The 18,924-nt window shown below is 37.7% G+C and overlaps 1 protein-coding gene across 1 annotated transcript in view; it reads left to right on the top strand.

Annotated features, from left to right (window-relative positions):
* The first annotated feature begins 790 nt into the window (after nucleotides 1-790).
* Nucleotides 791-18,924, top strand: part of VPS4B (vacuolar protein sorting 4 homolog B) — a 28,022-nt gene continuing 9,888 nt past the window's right edge. The window contains exons 1-10 of the mRNA XM_081952969.1: nucleotides 791-1,096; nucleotides 3,624-3,735; nucleotides 4,826-4,976; nucleotides 8,363-8,430; nucleotides 10,914-11,033; nucleotides 12,832-12,988; nucleotides 14,405-14,553; nucleotides 14,769-14,850; nucleotides 15,615-15,834; nucleotides 18,325-18,462. Of these exons, the coding sequence (XP_081809095.1) occupies nucleotides 1,073-1,096; nucleotides 3,624-3,735; nucleotides 4,826-4,976; nucleotides 8,363-8,430; nucleotides 10,914-11,033; nucleotides 12,832-12,988; nucleotides 14,405-14,553; nucleotides 14,769-14,850; nucleotides 15,615-15,834; nucleotides 18,325-18,462 (1,221 nt within the window). The 5' untranslated portion in view covers nucleotides 791-1,072. The remainder of the gene's footprint in view (nucleotides 1,097-3,623; nucleotides 3,736-4,825; nucleotides 4,977-8,362; nucleotides 8,431-10,913; nucleotides 11,034-12,831; nucleotides 12,989-14,404; nucleotides 14,554-14,768; nucleotides 14,851-15,614; nucleotides 15,835-18,324; nucleotides 18,463-18,924) is intronic.

Here is an 18,924-nt window from a genome sequence, read left to right as displayed (position 1 = left end):
GAAATCTCTTTATCTTTAGCTAAATATCTTTTTGATTAGAAGTATATTTGACTTGATTTTTTAAAATATTATCAGTGCCCAGATTGTGCTTCATTTTGGTGAGCTACCATGGGCCCAGAATTTTAAAAATTCTATACCATTTCAGATAAATGATCGTCAGTCTCTTTTTGAACGCCTCAAGCAACCATAACTTCTGAAGGCAAGTTGTTCCATTGATTGATTGTTCTCACCATTAGGCAATTTCTCCTTATTGCTTCTCTCATTGGTTAGTTTCCATCCATTGTTTCTCGTCTTGTATTTTGGTGCTTTCCGAGGGTGGGATGCCTTTTGGTGCTTTTTCCATTGGTGTCAATATGCCAATGACGCCCAACACGATGTTCAAAGGGCTTTAATTCCACAGGAGAGCTCACTTGTTTATCACTAAGCACCATTAATGTGCTTTTCTAGACGGAGCAAGAACAACTAGTCCGTAAACCAAACCATGCAATCTCCCATTTCCTCCGAAGGAAGTCATCCTCATTATATTAAGCATTAATTTAAGCTAAGCCTATTCAGTAAATAGGATTGCACTTTAGCATTTTTTTAAAGTTGCTTTTAAACAAAAGGCGCGCTCCTTTACAATTATACTACAACGGGGGAAGCAATCATCCGCATAACCGCGAGCATGACTATCTCCAAACACAACCCCAGGCAGCAGAGGCACACAAACAAGAAGGCGGAAGAGGGTCAGCCTGCCGCGCATGCGCACCCCTGGTATCACGAAGCGGCCCATAATTTTGCACTTCCGGTTTTGACATTCTGTCGGTCCTGTTCCGACGAAGGCGCGGTGTGTGACGTCACCCTTTCAGCGGATGCGGAAGAGCCGTTTGGGTCGATTTTGGCCGGCTGTAGGAACCGAATTACGGAAGTTAATAAGAAATTCGGGGTGGTTGGTTTTTTTTTTTTATTTAAGAGATAATTTTGTCTCCGCAGAACGACGGAAGGTAGACCGCAGTTTTTTTAAGGCGGTGGGCGCGCAATAGGTTTCCCTTTCAGTTTCTTTTGTCCTTTTTCGCTCCTTCGCCCGCCCATCATGGCGGCCAACTCCAACCTGCAGGTGAGCGTTTCCTGGCAGGTTTTTGGCTTCGGGTGGTGGACGGGTGGTCGCGTGGGAAAGGCGCCGCCCACATTCCAAAAGGGAGGTGGGAGAAGCATGACGTTCGGAGGGGACGGGGGGGGGAGGCGCGTTCCAGGCCGACCCGCAAGAGAAAAGCCCCCCCCCCTCTTTTTTTTTGCCTTCATCGGGCCTTTACGTTGAATAATTAAGTAATTGGCCCCGTGTGAAGAACGGGACCTTCTCTCTGATCCAGCGCTCTCTAGTCCTGGACTTGTAAGACAAGAAGTTTAAAGGAGCACTGAGGAGGAGGAGAATTGAGCTAAAGGAGTGGCTGGGAGAAAAGGAAGTCACATTACCAAGAGTTCAGATCCTAGATTATTAGGTTCAAGAAGTTAAGGTTGAAGTTCAAATGCCTTGGGGCAGCTGCCGGATGATATTATTATCCTGTTTATTTCTGTTCTGCCAAACAGCTCAAGAAGCCTCCCTAGGTCAGAGTCAGAATGAGAGACTCAAAATTTGGAGTTTGTCCTTGTTGCAGGTAGTCCTTGACTTACAACCGTTTGCCAACTGACAAGAGATTATAAAGCCACTGGGGTGGGGGGGAAGCAACTTGGGGCCATTTTTCACCCTTACGACCATAGCAGCATCCCCCATGGTCACGAGGATTTACATTTGGGTGTTTGACAACTGTTTCAGATTTATGATGGTTGCAGTATCCCAGAGTCACATGATCCTCTTTTGCGACAACCTGACTAAGGGATGTCCCAAATGGCAGCTCATGGGCCCAGATGCATCACACACAGGCCATGCCCACCCCGGCTCCTCAAAGACAAAAAAAGTCATGATACGTCATGTGACATCACATGATGCAATCCAGTTTGACACCTGTGAGCTAAGTCAGTGGGGAAACCAGATTCACTTAACAACCGTGTTACTAATTTAACAACTGCAGTGCAGTGATTCACTTTACAAATGTGGTAAGAAAAGTCGCAAAATGGGACAAAACTCACTTAACGAATTTCTCACTTAGCAATATAAATTTTGGGCTAAACTGTGGTGGTAAGTTGATGACTACCTGTATATGGGTGGAAATGTAAGGAGTATTCTTATTTATTCCTCTTTGTAACCGGTTGAAGGAAACAATTTTAACTTAACTTGATTATGCCCCTGGCTCTGTAGCATAATCGTAGCCACGTTTCTTGATTCTCGATGTTCTTCCACAAATACTTTAATTGCAGAGCCACACAGGAAGTATATAGTGGTCATGTTTAATTGTTGTATTATTAAACCAAGTTATTGCTTGATTGGAGGTGTTGACATACAGCTAAAAAGAAAAAAATGTTTATTACTAGTAGCATGGTAATGAATTAGTTACTATTTCATTAATATAACTTTTATAATTTATAAATGAAAAGTCTTACTTGAAAATACAGGTAAATATGCATGTATTTCTTGCAAAGTGATTATTACCTTATCACAATTTTAATGCAACTATTTTTCCAATAAATAATTAAATACTAATGAAGTTTTTGTGTGGCATTATAAAGAAAATGTTTCCTGGTTTTTGCAAACAAATTTTATGTTATTAGAATGTTGGAAACTTAAGTAGCTACTTTAAAAAAAATGTTTGCAAACACATTTCATGTATTATAAAGAATGAAACATCTCTATGGAATTCAGGCCACATTCAGATCAGTGAAATGTTCCTGGTCATCATAATTTTTAACCATCACTATATCCATAATATAACATGCTAGATTTGGGACAATATCTTTCCCTTAGTAATCCCTTACAGAACAATTTCATTGATTTCAATTGCAATGTGGGTGCTTCCTATAGGTAGGAATATAATTAAATGCAATTACAAAAACAAACTGACATATTGTATGAGGCAGGGTGGAATTGATCACAATTTAAATCATTAAAATCACTAGTAAAAAGGCTTGATTTAAATCAACTCAGATTTAAATCATAATTTTTAAAGAACAACTGTCATCTGTGTCCTGCAGCAGCTCCTCCTCTGACCCGCTGTTGATTTACCGACAGTCCCAATATTGCAGAATATATAGCTTCACACTAAGCTCCGTTTCAGGCTGAATAAACTAAATTATTAATGTACCTTAAATAGTAAACTATCTTTAGATCGATTTTTACTCCAAAAGCATTTTATTAAAATAAATGTAATAAAAATCAAAAGATCCGATTTAAATTAAACTTTTTTTTAAAAAAAAGGATTGGTTTTTATCCACCCTGGTATGAGATAATAAATCCTCAGATTAGAAGAGAAAGAAAGCTTCTACTGAAAGTTTGGGTCCTGGCAGGAATATTTTTGTGGGATTCATAGAAAATAATGCAACATAAACAGGATACACACACACACAAGATTTAACTTTCAATAATAGTTTAAGGCTGTTACAAAATGGACTTGTAATGTAATCATACTATATTCTTGGGTTTGTATGTTGAAAACCTATTTTACTTAAAGAACAATTGACCTAATATTTTTTAATATTATATTTTTTTCTAGAAAGCAATAGACCTTGCTAGCAAAGCAGCACAAGAAGATAAAGCAGGGAACTTTGAGGAAGCCCTACGTTTGTATCAACATGCTGTGCAGTATTTTCTTCATGTTGTTAAATGTAAGAATTATGCTAAACATATGTGGCTAGAAATAAACTTCATGTTCTTCTCTGTTTTAGAAGCAAAAATAAATGCACTGATCTTTCTAATGGCTTTTAGAACTTTTGGGATGATTTCTAAAACTACAGATTATATTTACATTTTTAACAGCCTCAAGAGAAGGATATGGTTAATTGTTCTGATTAGGCTCCTATCCTACTGTCCCTTAAAGGATTCCCTTTAAAGGTAGAAATACTTAGTAATAAATTAAAATGTTAATGTGTGAATTGTCAGGACTTTCAGTTGAAATAAGATCATTAGCATTTTAAGGAAGAACTTAAGAATTTGTTGTGAAATAGATATTTAAAGAAATGTTAGTTGGCTATCAGTGAGAGCAAAAGGCAGAAAATGGATATATTCTGTGTTGGGTGAAGAATGCCTCCCAAAAGAATTGTAAGATTAATTATAAAGAGTAAGAGAAAGCAATGAAGATAGGAAATTAATTAACTTGAGAAAGAGTAGCAGGAGACGGAAGACTAAAAATGGGGGAGAAGATACATAAATAAACTGAACACTGAAGTTCAGTTAAGAGGTCAACTCATCTTGCCTATAATCTGTGTTTTGTGCCTTACTACATTTTCTGGACTATCAAAAGACCATTTAACAGTTCAAGGGAAAGTTTTAGACATTTAGAAAGTTATTTAACCTTTCCTGCTCACTCCAATTCGTTAGAAATAATAAGTAAGAATTTAGTTACTATTTAGTTTATCTCTTCTTATCTCATTTTCTTTAGTTTTCTATAAAATTATAGTTTTTTCCTTCTGAGGAAAAGTCTGGTGACGTATATAAGCTGTACATATTTGTTTGCTTATATGTTCCAATCTGTTAAAAATATCCTAATCTGTTTTGTCTTTAAGTTCAAAAACATAGCCAACATTCTTTAAAAATGTAATAATTGTTAGGCTATTCCAGAGTCTTAACTGAAAAATCAGTAAAACAAGACTAATTTATTCACTGATAACAATTTGTAGTGCTTTAAAGAGAAAGATTGTGTCTGTGTGTGGTTTAAGTAACTATTTCTTTAAGAAGTAAAAGACTTTTTCTTATCAGATGAGGCACAGGGTGACAAAGCAAAACAAAGCATCAGAGCAAAATGTACTGAATATTTGGACAGAGCAGAAAAGCTGAAGGAGTATTTGAAAAAGAAGGAGAAAACTCCTCTTAAACCAGTGAAAGAATCTGGTCCAGCTGATGAAAAAGGGTATGCCATCTTCTTCGTTTATTCCAATAAATATTCCAATTTATTCCTATTGTACAGATTTGTTCCTTTCTGTATCATGCAAAAAATTACCCAAAATATTGTTGGGTTTTAGCAAATTATGGAAATATTACAGTATATTCTGCATTTAATATCAAATTTTTCTAACTCCAATTATATATCACCATTTTCCTTTACATAGTCATTTTACTTGTTTCTAAAATATTTGGTTCTAAGAATTATATGCATTATGATTTCTTTTAGTTTTTTCTTTTCAGAGGAGTTAGGAAACAATGAGAATAGAATAGAATAGAATAGAATAGAATAGAATAGAATAGAATAGAATAACAGAGTTGGAAGGGACCTTGGAGGTCTAGTCCAACCCCCTGCTTAGGCAGGAAACCCTACACCACTTCAGACAAATGGTTATCTAACATATTCTTAAAAACTTCCAGTGTTGTAGCACTCACAACTTCTGGAGGCAAGTTGTTCCACTGATTAATTGTTCTAACTGCCAGGCAATTTCTCCTTAGTTCTAAATTTCTCTTAGTTCTTCAGTACATAGTACTGAAGACCAGAGGTGTGTTGCTCCCAGTTCGGCTCAGATCGTGTGAACTGGTAGTAGCGGCGGCACGAAGCTCCACCCAGACGCTTCTGCACATGTGTAGAAGCGGCGCGCACCAGCAAACTGATAGAAAAGAAATGGAAACCCACCACTGCTAAAGACCCTGTGTTTTTTATGTATCCATGTATATATCTGAATGAACATACATCTTAGAATCAAGGACCCAAAACAGGGAAGGAATGGAGTCAAATATCAGTGAAGAACTTTTTGGTTTTTGTTAATTAGGCCAGACTATTTGGTTACAAACTTTTGTCAGGGGTACTTTGTAAATGGTTCCCATTTGCTGAATTGAAATCAGTTGAATGATGTTGTATCTGTTTCGGCTATCTTGGGAATGGGGGGGGGGCAGTTAGACTTTGGGTATCTGCCCATCTTTTCTTGCATTTTTTTTTGAAAAATTGTGATAGACTTACTGTTTCTAATCATGAAATAGCGATAGAATATCGGATTGAATTCAGAATCAATGGCTGTTGATTTTGTTGGATCTGTTCCAAACATGATTTAAAATCGGATGCATCTATTGTATTCAAATTAATTTTGGGCCTCAGTGCTTTTTCCTGTTGAAGGCAGGAAAACTACTTCCATGCTGTTTGGAGAGAGCTTTGTAACGACTGAACTTATTTGGTTTCTCCCTATAGCAGCAGCAGCCATAACTCACTCTTACTGGAAATCATGTTAAGAATAAATGTATGCCTTCCTCAGCATATTGAGAGATCTTATATAATTTGGGAGGTGGGAGTTAGAAGAGTAAGTGGCCAGGTCAGAGTAAGAATCTACTTAAGAAAGACTAAATTATATCTTGTCTATAAACAGCTTTTTTGTTATTCCTTTGGTAATAATATACCGTGTTTCCCCGAAAATAAGACAGGGGCTTATTTTCTTTTGCCCCACGAAATATGGCCTTGGGTTTATTATAGGGGAGGGCTTATTATTTTCTGGGGCAGGCGAGAAGTGAAGCGCGCCTTTTACCTTTCCAGCTCCGTCGCGTTCCTCGCCATTGTGCTCAGGGAAGCAGCTGGTTAAAAAAAAAAAAACCTTCTCCCGAGTTCAATCAAACTTCTTGAACTCGCAAGAGGTTTTGTTTTTTTTTTTAACCAGGGCTTCCCTGGACACAATGGCGAGGACTGCGACGGACCTGGAAAGGTAAGAGGCGCGCCTCGTGGCCCAACACCGCCCACCTTGCCCCAATGGTAAAGGCAGCCTGCCTAGTTCCCTTCCCTGCTGCCCCTTGAGCGAGGGGTGGCAGGTGGGGGGAGGAGAAGCGAAGCGCGCCTTTTACCTTTCCAGCTCCGTCACGTTCCTCGCCATTGTGCTCAGGGAAGCGGCTGGTTAAAAAAAAAAAAACCTTCTCCCGAGTTCAATCAAACTTCTTGAACTCGCAAGAGGTTTTTTGTTTTTTTTTAACCAGGGCTTCCCTGGACACAATGGCGAGGACTGCGACGGACCTGGAAAGGTAAGAGGTGCGCCTCGAGGCCCAACACCGCCCACCTTGCCCCAATGGTAAAGGCAGCCTGCCAGGTTCCCTTCCCTGCCACCCCTTTAGGGTGGGGGGGGGCGGAGAAGCGAAGCGCGCCTCTTACCTCGCTGCGTTCCTCGCCCATTCGTCCAGTGAAGTCCCTTGTAAAAAAAAAAACCCATGAGTTCAACTACGGAAGTTTTTTTTTATTACAAGGGGCTTCAATGGGCGAAAGGGCGAGGAACCCGAAGGAGGTGTCAGTCTCTGGTATCTCTAGGATATCCCTTCCCTCCCTCCCCCCTTCTCTTCCTTTTCTGTTTCATTCTCTGTCCTCTGCCTTCGTACCCCCCCCATTCTTTCATTTGTTTGGAGTCTCATTTGTAGCAATGTTTACCAATGTAGAGGGGGGGGAGCCGCCAGGCGCGTGTCCTAGAGCTACCGGAGATTGACAGCTCCGCTGCGTTCTTTCGCCCATTGAAGCCCCTTGTTAAAAAAAACCTCGCTAGTTGAATTCATGGGTTTTTTTTTTTTTACATGGGGCTTCCCTGGACGAAACAGCAAGGAACGCAGCGGAGCTGTCAATCTCTGGTAGCACTAAGATACGCGTCGCTTTCCCCCCCCCCACTGCTACCCCCTCCCTAAAGGCAGGTTGGGAAGGGAAGCAGCCAGGCAGCCGTTATCATTGGGGCTTGGTGGGAGTTGTTCTTTTTGCTCGGGAGGGAATGGGGTGCGAGAGGGATTAGGTGGGGGAGGGGGGGATCGCATTGCTGGACTCTTTTTGCAGCGGACTCTTTTTTTCATGGGATGGAATGGGGCGCGAAGCACTTTGCTTCGCCTGCTGCTCCTTTTGCGCTGGGCTCTTTGCAAGGGAGGGAACAGGGTTTTTTTGAAGTGCATTGCTGCCGCGGGATCGGGACAGAACAGGGTTTTTTTGAAGCGTATTGCTAGCCTACCGCTCTTTTTGCGGTGGGCCCTCTTTTTGCCCGGCAAACTGTACCCGTAGGTACGGCAAGGGCTGTGGGGTGCGTGGGGCATGCCCCCCCCTCTTCCCACTCCGGTTTGGGGGGGGCTTATTTTGGGGGGAGGGGCTTATTTTGGCGCATGCTCTGAAAAACCCGATTGGGTTTATTAGCAGGGCGTGGCTTATTTTCGGGGAAACACGGTACTTTAAGATTTATAAGAACCCAAACTTACGGTATTTTTTGGTATGTTCTCTAAGGGAAGACTATTTGTGTTAGAAATGAATCAAATTTGAGCAAAAGAATTTATCTCTGTTTTAGCTGTGTGCTTTACTTACACCCAAATTAGGAATGATAGTGATGGGGAAGGAGAATCAGATGATCCTGAAAAAAAGAAGCTACAGAATCAACTTCAAGGTAGCCTTCCATGAAGCTCTTAATATTTTGAACACAAATGTTTCTATCAAGTTGTCAGATGAAGGGTTGCAAGATATTACATATTAAGCGCACTTTCCTATCACCTTTATAACGAAGTGGATTTCATAAGTGAAAAAGGCACATAAGATACTTTCAAACCTAATACATGCACTTTTTTGCTTCTTGACTATTTGTAAATAGTTATTCCTCTTTCAAATAATTTTGATTTCTTATTGATCCCAGCCTTTCAGTTCTTATGGTTTGCTGCTGCAGTTTAGCAGATTGACTTTGTTTTTGTGGGAAGGTTAAGGAAAATCTCCATTATGAAAAAATTAAGGAATGTAAGGCAGAGTTGCCGTCTTTACTGGCATCATCCTCTGCCATCTCTTATGATGTTTTATGAGGACAATTCCATTATTTGTTCATTTACTGTGGAAAAAGATTCAAAGCTCCAAATCACATGTGACAAAAGTATCTGAACTTTTACTTTCAATAACTGATGAGCCTCCTGGATCAATAATAACTCAAACTAAAATTTTCTGATAATGGTTAATCAATCTTACTGTAAATGCATATTGGCTCAGAGGAGTTTTGGCCCATTCTCCTTTACAGACAGTACTTGGTCATTTCAGAACATTAACTTTTTGCTGTTTTAACCACTTTTTTGGCCATATGACTTGTGTGTTTTGGATTATTGTCTTACATTTACAACATGACCACTTTCTCTGGAGCTTCAGGTCACAGATAGATATCCTGATGTTTTCCTGTGGAATTTGCTGGTAGAATTCAGAATTCATAGTTCCATCAATGATGTCAAACTATCTTGGCTTGGAGATAGTGCCAAGTGCATATCATGATACTGCCAGCATCATGTTTCACAGATGGAAGAAGGTTGTTATGCTGGAATGTAATCGTTTATCAAACATAACACTCTGCATTGATGCTAAAACATTCTACTTTGGAACATTGTCCCAATAGCTTTCTGGATTATTGACATGGTGTTTCAGAAACTGTAAATAGGCAATAATGTTCTTTTTGGAGACTAATGGCTTTCTCCTTGAACCCTGCCATACACACCATTGTTCAATGTTCATTGACATTCTCAAAAGCAAGCCTTAAGTTCCTCAGATGTTATCCTAGATAACATCTAAGACTTCCTAAAGTATTCTTATTTGCTTATTCTTGGTGTGATATGGTTGGTTGACCACCCGATGGTGACATTAAATTGCCTCCATTTATACATGATCTGCCTGACAGTGGCCTGGTGGAGTGCAAACTGTTTGGAAATAGTTCTATAACAATTTCCTGCCTGGTGAACATCAACAACTGTTTTTTGGAAGTGCTCAAAAATTTGTTTGAACCATGCCACCCTTCTTGTGTTATGAAGAACAGACTTCTTCGATAGAGAATATCCAGAATTCTGTTCTTTGAATAATGTAGGAATTGCCCCTCCTCCACTTGTTGGTTGAAATGCCGGACTCTAATTTTCCCTTCAAATGAAGTTACAATCCTAGAGATTCATATTCTTTTGCCGCACTCAGATATTAACCTTTGGATCATTTTCCTCAACTAATAGACAAGCATAATGTTTTTGGCCCCTTTATTTAATTTGGTTGTTTGTCTAGTTTTAGGACTTGCTTGGGAGAAGAGATCTCATTTTAGTTCACATTTATGCAGAAATATTAAAAATTCCAATGCATCCACAAACCTTTTAGCATCACTGTGCCTATGGTGAATTGGTATGAGGGGGTCCTTGGTGCTCTCTGAGCTTGCTTGTTTTCTTGCAGACGTTTCATTACCCAAAGTAGATAACAACATCAGTGCTCGTAAGGAGTACAGGTTGCTGTCAGTTTATATTCTAGAATATAATAGTAAGCATCATGTCAATCTTGAGCTAGAAGTATTCTCCTTTATTAGAATTTATATGAATTATATAAAAAGGCATGGGGCTGTTTTACAGATTTCACAGCAGTCTAAGGGCACGAAATAAATCTTCCCTGTTTACTTCTTGGAAGGTGAACCCATGTGTCTTGGTTCATTGTAATCAAGTTAAAATTCAGATTTACAGAAAAACATATAGGATCTTTACATTTTGGCAATCATTCAGTGAAATTTAGTGATAGTATTGTAGCAATTTGCACTTATTTTGGATTAGAATAGTATTTCAAGTAGTGAAATGACCATAACTTGATCACTTGTTTTTGTCTGAAACCATAAATATGCTCTGGTTGCATTCTCCTATTGATTGTCAAACATTTTGTTTCAGATTCTACTCTAAAGGAGATAATTTATAAGGAATAATAGTACGGAATGTGATTACCTATGTCATGGGTGTCAAACTCGATTGCATCACGTGGCGTATCGTGATGTATCACGACGTTTTTTGCCTTTGCAGAGCCAGGGTGGGTGTGGTCTGCACATGATGTATCTGGCTCTCGGACCGCCAGTTTGACAGGCCTGACCTATAGTCTTTTGCTTTACAGGTGCCATTGTCATGGAACGACCAAACGTAAAATGGAATGATGTTGCTGGACTAGAAGGAGCAAAAGAAGCACTTAAAGAAGCAGTAATATTGCCCATTAAATTTCCTCATCTTTTTACAGGTGAAAAGCAAGTGAATATGCAATCAGTGCCTTCTTGGTCTAATCCTCAGGTTTTTCAGATAGAGAGTACAACTAAGGTCATTTAGCTTTCATAAGAAAGATACATGCAGTGTAAGTGAGGCAATATAGTTGAGAAATCTGTTCTCAAAGGAAGAATAATAGTTATGGCTAAATGCAAGAATATGAGTGTATGAAGTTACCTGATTGGATGTTTTTGGGTGACTTATGTTACATATCTCTATGGAATTTTATTGCTACGTAATGGAGTAAAAATCTCCATTTTTGTTGTATATTTCTTTTGTTCTTTATGCTAGTCATGTGCTTGAATAGACACTGCTAATTCTTGAACCAATGGCCAAGATTTGTATCTTTATTACTGATGAACTTGTTGGATACGGGAGCTTTCCATCAAATACGTAGAACTAGTGTAATGTAGAGCTCAGGGAAGTGAGATTTAAGGGTGAAAACATCCAGATTAGTATCTCCCAGTCAGCTTAATTAACTATATTTGGATATAAAAAGGGCTGAGCAGAAGCATTAGGTACTGACCATGTTCCTTGAAGGGAAGAATAAAAAGTGATAATGTTTTTCATCATCTAAATATAATCTTAGTCTGCCAAGAAATTCTAACTACAAAAGCTATTAATCTTACTCGTTAATAGAAGTTCATAAAAACACTCAACTGGTTTCAGTTTCACTGTAGAGAAGATTGCTCAACATAAAATTTATATAATTTTATTACACAAATAAATAATCCTTGATTTATAACAGTTAATCCTTGGTAATACTTGATTTACAACAGTTCATTTAGTGCCCATTCAAAGTTACAATGGTGATTTATGAAAAAAAGTGGCTTATGACCGTTTTCACACAACCATTGCAGCATCCCCATGCTCATATGATGAATATTCAAATGCTTGGCAACTGATTCATATTTATGACGGTTGCAGTGTCCCGGGATCATTTGATCCCTTTGTGCAACCTTCCAACAAGCAAAATCAATGAGGAAGCCAGTTTCACTTAACAACTGCAGTGATTCACTTAACAACTGTGGCAAGAAAGGTCATAAAATGGGGCAAAACTCACGTTATAAATGTCTCACTTAGCAACAGAAACTTTGGGCTGTTGTTGTAAATCAAAGACTATTCGTATTTCTTGTTTTAAACCACCCAACCTCAATCTGGTACTATTGAAATACATTAGGATAATTAATTGCAGTATTTTAGTCAGTATGGCTAAGAGTATGGGTCTAATGACAATTGGGACAATTTCATTATTGTGATGAATACATAATGTTCCAGGGTGATGATTGTTTTAATATGATATTAATCCCCCAAGTTTTGGGATTCTGTAATTCCACTTCCAAGACGTGGAACACAAGTAGCTTCTCCACTATGAGTCTCAATCTGGTGTTAGCTTTGGACAGAAAGAAATCCTGTTAAGGATGGTCATGTTTGTATGGATTGCAGGAACTCTCCCACAATGATCTAGCCTGCATTGAGTGCTGCACAGAATTCCTGTGAGGACATAGCCAAGTGCCATCAGCTCTATCCAATTCACAATGCAGCTCAACTTCCTTCTCTACAATTAAGTTCTAACCTGGAATTAAATAACAGTACCACTATACTGACCAAGCTATCCATATTAAGCCTGAGCAAAAATGGGGTGCAAAAGAGATTTTTTTAAAAATTATTAAAATATTTTTGAGAAGTTGTGACTGCTTTTTATGTGCTAAATTTGCATGCAACTTACTAGATTTTCAAAAACACAATGTATCATGTCACTCATTTATTTTTAGGGAAACGAACTCCCTGGAGAGGGATCCTTCTGTTTGGACCTCCAGGAACCGGGAAATCCTACTTGGCAAAAGCTGTTGCAACAGAAGCTAACAATTCTACATTCTTCTCTGTGTCATCTTCAGATCTTGTCTCAAAATGGTTGGGAGAGAGTGAAAAGTGAGTAGTAACTGATCAAACTATTTAAACATTTGAAATCTTAGACACCAGAAATAAACTTAAATAGCCAACTGTTGCCTAACCTAAAATGTTCAAAATAGATATAGAAATAATTACACTGTGGAGCAGGGTAGGCAAGCTGCCACTGATATCTGAGTAAAATTGCAATATCCTGGCATGAAGCTTTTTTTCTTCCCCCATCTCAATTTATTATATTCAATCTATGTCAGAATCCTAAGAAATAGAAACTATGTGTATCTCTGGTTAATTTATTCTTATGAGGACTGATTCTATTATTCTCCATTGTTCTGTCATGTATCACAAGTATCATTCACAGTAGCAAGACCCATTTTATAATAGTTACTATTTTTATAGAATTATTCAGTGACAGCTACATGTAAAAAACAAGAAAAAAACTGATTTATAATCTTGAATTTCTTACTGAGGAAGAAGTAAAACTGGAGTTTATAAAATAATTTATATGTCTTTACGGTATAAATAAAAGTTGATGGTTTTGCATCTTTCATGATGCCCATTGATGGGAAAATGCTAGGATCTAAGATAGCATTTTATCTTAAAATGAAAGTGGGGCGGGAGTGAATGCAGAATTGAATGAATAGCTAAATTAACTGATTTTTTTTGTCATCTTACACTAGACAGCAAAACAATGTGCTACTTCTCTGACCAGCAATTTTCAATGTCTGACCAACATTGTCTAGATTTTGAGTCAAAACTAGGCATTGTTACAATTGTATTCTCTGCTGGAAGACGGCAAATATTATCTTCTGCTCTCAGCAGCACTACTTTCAGATAAACCATTCCATAATATTTTCATCAAAATAAGCATTTTTGCTTTTAATTACTGGGCTCCATGTCCCCTCAATCACTCATTGTCCATATTTGATAAAACAGTGGAATGAATTAAATGTAAATTTTATACAATTTTTATGTAATCGAGAGATAAGACAAGGGAATAAAAAGATGTTTAGATGATTAAAGAATAAAGATAAAATGAGTCAGAAGGAAAGATGGTCTTAAATATTTATCTTGTGGATTATTCCCCAAAACATGTCCTTCACAATTATTTATTTAAGAAATGTTTAATGCCATCCAGTCCCTATAACAACTATTTTTCACAAATTATCTAACTCCTTTGCAGAAAGGATGTTTGCTCTAGTGATCATTAAAAGCTGTCCAAGAATTTATGACTTTACAGTTTAATTTGTGAAACTGTGTATAAAGCAATTGAATGAAAGTCATTTTTATCTGAAATGACTGATATCTTAACTAAAACTAGATTAATTGCAAAAGCTTTGAACACCTTCTTACGTATGATAGATTAACATTTTACATTAACATTGTCTTGCTATGCTTTATAACTGCCTTTTCTTTAATATAATTTAAATTGCTTCCTAGGCTGGTGAAAAATCTATTCCAACTTGCCAGAGAAAATAAACCTTCAATTATCTTCATTGATGAAATCGATTCTTTGTGTGGTTCCCGAAGTGAAAATGAAAGTGAGGCAGCTCGGAGAATTAAAACAGAGTTTTTGGTTCAGATGCAAGGTAAGATTATTAAAGTGGTTGATTGCAGTACTTTAAAGCATGAGTGTATATTACGTAATGGCTATAAAATACAATGCTGTTTAATGAGGCTACATGCATCAACATATTTAATATATAATATGTGGAGCTGAAAGTTTTATGGTATATTTATTTTGTAACTTCTTTTTGCTATACATTCTACTAATGGGCCCTTTTTAAATTCATTTGTTTTTTAGGAGTTGGAACAGACAATGAAGGAATTTTGGTTCTTGGAGCTACAAATATCCCTTGGGTTCTAGATTCTGCTATAAGAAGGAGGTATTGACTTCTCTCTTACGGTTTGAGCCAGAATGGACTGGAAAACTGATTTTATGTCACAGTTAAAGCATTTCCTTGTTTATGTAAACAGAAGATTTTTTGACATCAGCATAAATGAGGTGTTATTTTATCACTATCAAAAAAGAGCACCAGGGTAGTTTAACGTTACATTCCTATAATAAATAGCCATAGCACTTTGACTTATATGCTGCTTCAGTGCTTTACAGCCCTCTCTAAGCAGTTTACAGAGTCAACCTATTGTCCTCAACAATCTGGGTTCTCATTTTACCCACCTCAGAAGGATGGAAGGCTGAGTCAACCTTGAGCCGATGAGAATTGAACTGCTGGCAGTTGGCAGTAAGCAGATTGAGCCTGCAATACTGCATTCTAGCCATTGTGCCACCACGGTGCAGGGTTGAAACACTTTGTTCCATTTAACTGCAAATTTCTCTATTGAAAACATTAGTTTTGCATAACAGGAAGCAGTGACTAATAGGAAATGAGGACTAAAGCTCAAACTTGGCAATTAATACTGGAAATATTCTGCCTTAATTCTTATTCCCAGTTCTGGTTGCTGATCCAGGAATGTTATACCTCAAGCGACTCCTTAGATTTAGTTCTTTATTTGCTGTCTTACAAAAATTGTTTTGATAACTTGTTTAATTTAGATTAATAGAGGAGCGTGACCGTCATGTTCAGCATTTGAAATGTTGTATTATGGGCATGGATAAGTGTTAATATTTGTGATTTTTTTAAAAAATAAGGTTTGAGAAGCGGATTTATATTCCCTTACCTGAAGATCATGCGAGAGCTTCAATGTTTAAGCTTCATCTTGGGACTACTAAAAATACCTTGTCTGAATCAGATTACCGGGAACTTGGAAAGCGAACTGATGGCTATTCAGGGGCTGATGTTAGCGTCATAGTACGTGATGCTCTAATGCAACCAGTTAGGAAAGTTCAATCAGCAACACATTTTAAAAAAGTGAGTAGCTGGATTTATTTTCTTTTTGTCAAGAATAAAAAAAATACTGCCTAAGGGACCTGTTTTCTGATTCCATGTCTCTGAAATGCAGCATAAACTCAAGTTTTGCTCACCTCAGTCTAATTTTGGAGTGCTAGTGGTGGAAAGCAAACTCAATCTCTATAAGTTCTGTTCTTGAAGCAGAAGGGGATGAATGAAAGCAACAATTAGCTCATTAATTAACTCCATTTTCCCCCTAAAGTTTTCCTACAGGTTGGGGGCTTCTTTTATAACTTTTTTAAAAACTTTTTTTCAGTTTTAAGAATTAGGACCTGTTTCTAAATCCCAGATCTCTTGGGAGAGGAACTGTTGGAGATGCGAGTGAGAGAGTTAAATATCTTCCAATATTTTCCAATCTCTCCATCTACTACCTCTTAGTTCTTTTACTACTACTAAAGGGGTATGTTTGGCTTAGAAATATATTAGTGTTTATTAGTTTTGGCAATAATAATAATAAATAAATTTTATTTGTTAGCCGCACCCTCTCCAGAAGGACTCAGGGAGGCGTACAATAAAAACACATAAAATATACAAATATAAACAGTACATATACATATACATATGCATGGAGGAGGTAAACAGATGAATAAAATAGAATTAAAATTTCAATTTAAAATCCCCTCAATTAAAATACAAAATACACAATTAAAAACCCGTCAGGAGCGATATGGTAAAACTATGGTTGAGCCAGGCCGGCTACTTGGAAGAGGTGGGTCTTGAGCTTTGCGCGGAAGGAGCGGAGGTCAGAGGTAGTCCTGATATCAGGGGGGAGGTCATTCCACAGGGCTGGGCCCGTCACAGAGAAGGCTCTGCTCCTAGGCGTCGCCCCCCGACACTGTCTGGTAGACGGCACCTGGAGAAGTCCCTCTCTGTGCGAGCGAATTGGTCGCAGGGATGTATGGGGCAGGATACGATCCCGCAAGTAACTAGGTCCTGAGCCATGGAGCGCTTTGAAGATCGTTATCAGAACCTTGAAATGCACCCGATAGACCACAGGAAGCCAGTGCAGCTCGCGCAGGAGAGGTGTCACATGGGAGTACCTCGTACTCCCCATAATCACCCGCGCGGTCGCATTCTGGACCAACTGAAGTCTCCGAGTGCATTTCAAGGGAAGCCCCATGTAGAATGGAATAGTACAAAGTACAGTACAATAGTACAAAGATGACAGAGGTTTCTTAGACTGTTTTATTGTGGTCTCATCTGATACTAATATATACCTGATTTTCTCTGGGCTTAAAACTGAAGTTTAATCAAAATGTCCACTTGTAGAATATTCAATTCTTTAATAAATTAATTTGTAATATTATTGAGTGTTACAATATTACTAGCCCATGTGGGAGAAATATCCAATTTATTCTTCCATTTCCAGCGTTGTTAATTTTTGGGGGGAGGGAAAGCTACTCATTTACCAATTATGACTTGAATGATATACCACCAATAAAACATATTGTACCAGTTTTCTCTTAAGTATAGCATTTGAGGTGTTCTTGATGTCATTTTTCCACTGAAATTGTTCCATCTCTATAACTATATTCACATTTTGTTTCTATTTAATAATAAAAGGCTTACCTGTTTCGGTTCAACTGAGTTGTATGTAGTAGACTATACCTAACAGAAACTGTTAAATGTTCACTGTTAAATATTCAGTATCAATTAGAAGATTTTCAAGTTCAATAAAATTCTGGACAGTCTCCCTCACTTTTCTTGTTGCAGTGCTGCTGACATCAGAATATTGAAAATAACTGAATTTTCTGTAGCAAAAGACTTAAAAGATCTTACTCTTACCCTATGAATAATAATGTAAAGTAAATAGACTATTGTCCCCCCACCAAACAAATTTCTTATTTTTCAATTGTTCATAAAAGTAGAAATTCAGCGAGGAACCAGAAGCGATAAGTCTAGGTTTATTGTTTTTTAATTTTTAACCAAATGTAAGAAAGCTCTTCAGTACTAGCCTTCTTTTTTCCAGGATTAAAGGGATATAATTCATTTTGAAGCCCATATGACACAATTGGCATAATAGTAATAATAGTAGTAGTTGTTGTTGTTGTTGTATAATAGTATAATAGTATTCTGTGTTCTAGTTGTTTTCCTAATCAGGACAAATGTAATTTCTTTCATTAAGGTCTAATGAGTTTCATAATATGTTTCCAAACTTGGTAAATAATTGTTCTTGAATAGGGTTTCGTTTTTTGTCAGAGTTCCATATATTTAATCTTTTTAGAAATAATGTGAAAGCTGCTTAGGCAAAAGATGAAAAGTAATTTTTGTATTCATTTAGTTACTATTTTTGTCAAAGTGATTTCTATATATTCAACTTTTTTAGGAGCAGTGTTAAAGCTGGTTAGATAAAAGATGAAATGCCATATCGATTAACTGACCATTCTTATTAATTGTATAAGCCCCTAAATATTTTCAGTCCTGACCTCAAAATTCTTGTTTGTTTCAAAGGTGAAAGGACCATCGCTATCCGATCCCAATGTTCTAGTAGATCTCTTCACCCCATGTTCTCCAGGGGAGCCCAGTGCCATTGAAATGACATGGATGGAAGTACCAGGAGATAAACTTCTGGAACCTGTTGTTTGTATGGTTAGTGTTTATTTACTATGAATGTTTTGACTTTGGCCTGCTATAGCATCTTAGAATAAAGATCACAGATTCAATCAGGGCCTACTTTCAGAAACCTCGAGTATCTTCTAAATCCTTACGGACTGCAAAGCATGCCTGGCTCAGAACAAATGGAACCCCATACCTATCCCAATACACCCTGCGCAGGCTGAGCACCTCCCTCTTGTGTTGTGCATGTCCTTTTTTATATCTGAAAATCAAAAACTTTTGTGTATATTTGTCATTCTGTATCAATCTATAAATCCTAATGGCTACTATTCTAGCTCACAACTATCCTATAGACAAAACTTTGAAGCTGGGGTTATTGTTGCTATTATTTTAATTATAACTCATGGCTGTAAACATTATTACAATATTATAATATTAATAATCCTGCCTCCTGTTTCCCTACCACAACAACATTTGAGCTGATTGAAAGAGGAG

The sequence above is a fragment of the Natrix helvetica genome, assembly GCF_964273705.1.
Source record: "Natrix helvetica genome assembly, chromosome: 4".
Taxonomy (NCBI): Eukaryota; Metazoa; Chordata; class Lepidosauria; order Squamata; family Natricidae; genus Natrix; species Natrix helvetica.
Note: the sequence above shows the minus strand (reverse complement) of the source record. Positions and strands in the feature narration are given on the sequence as shown.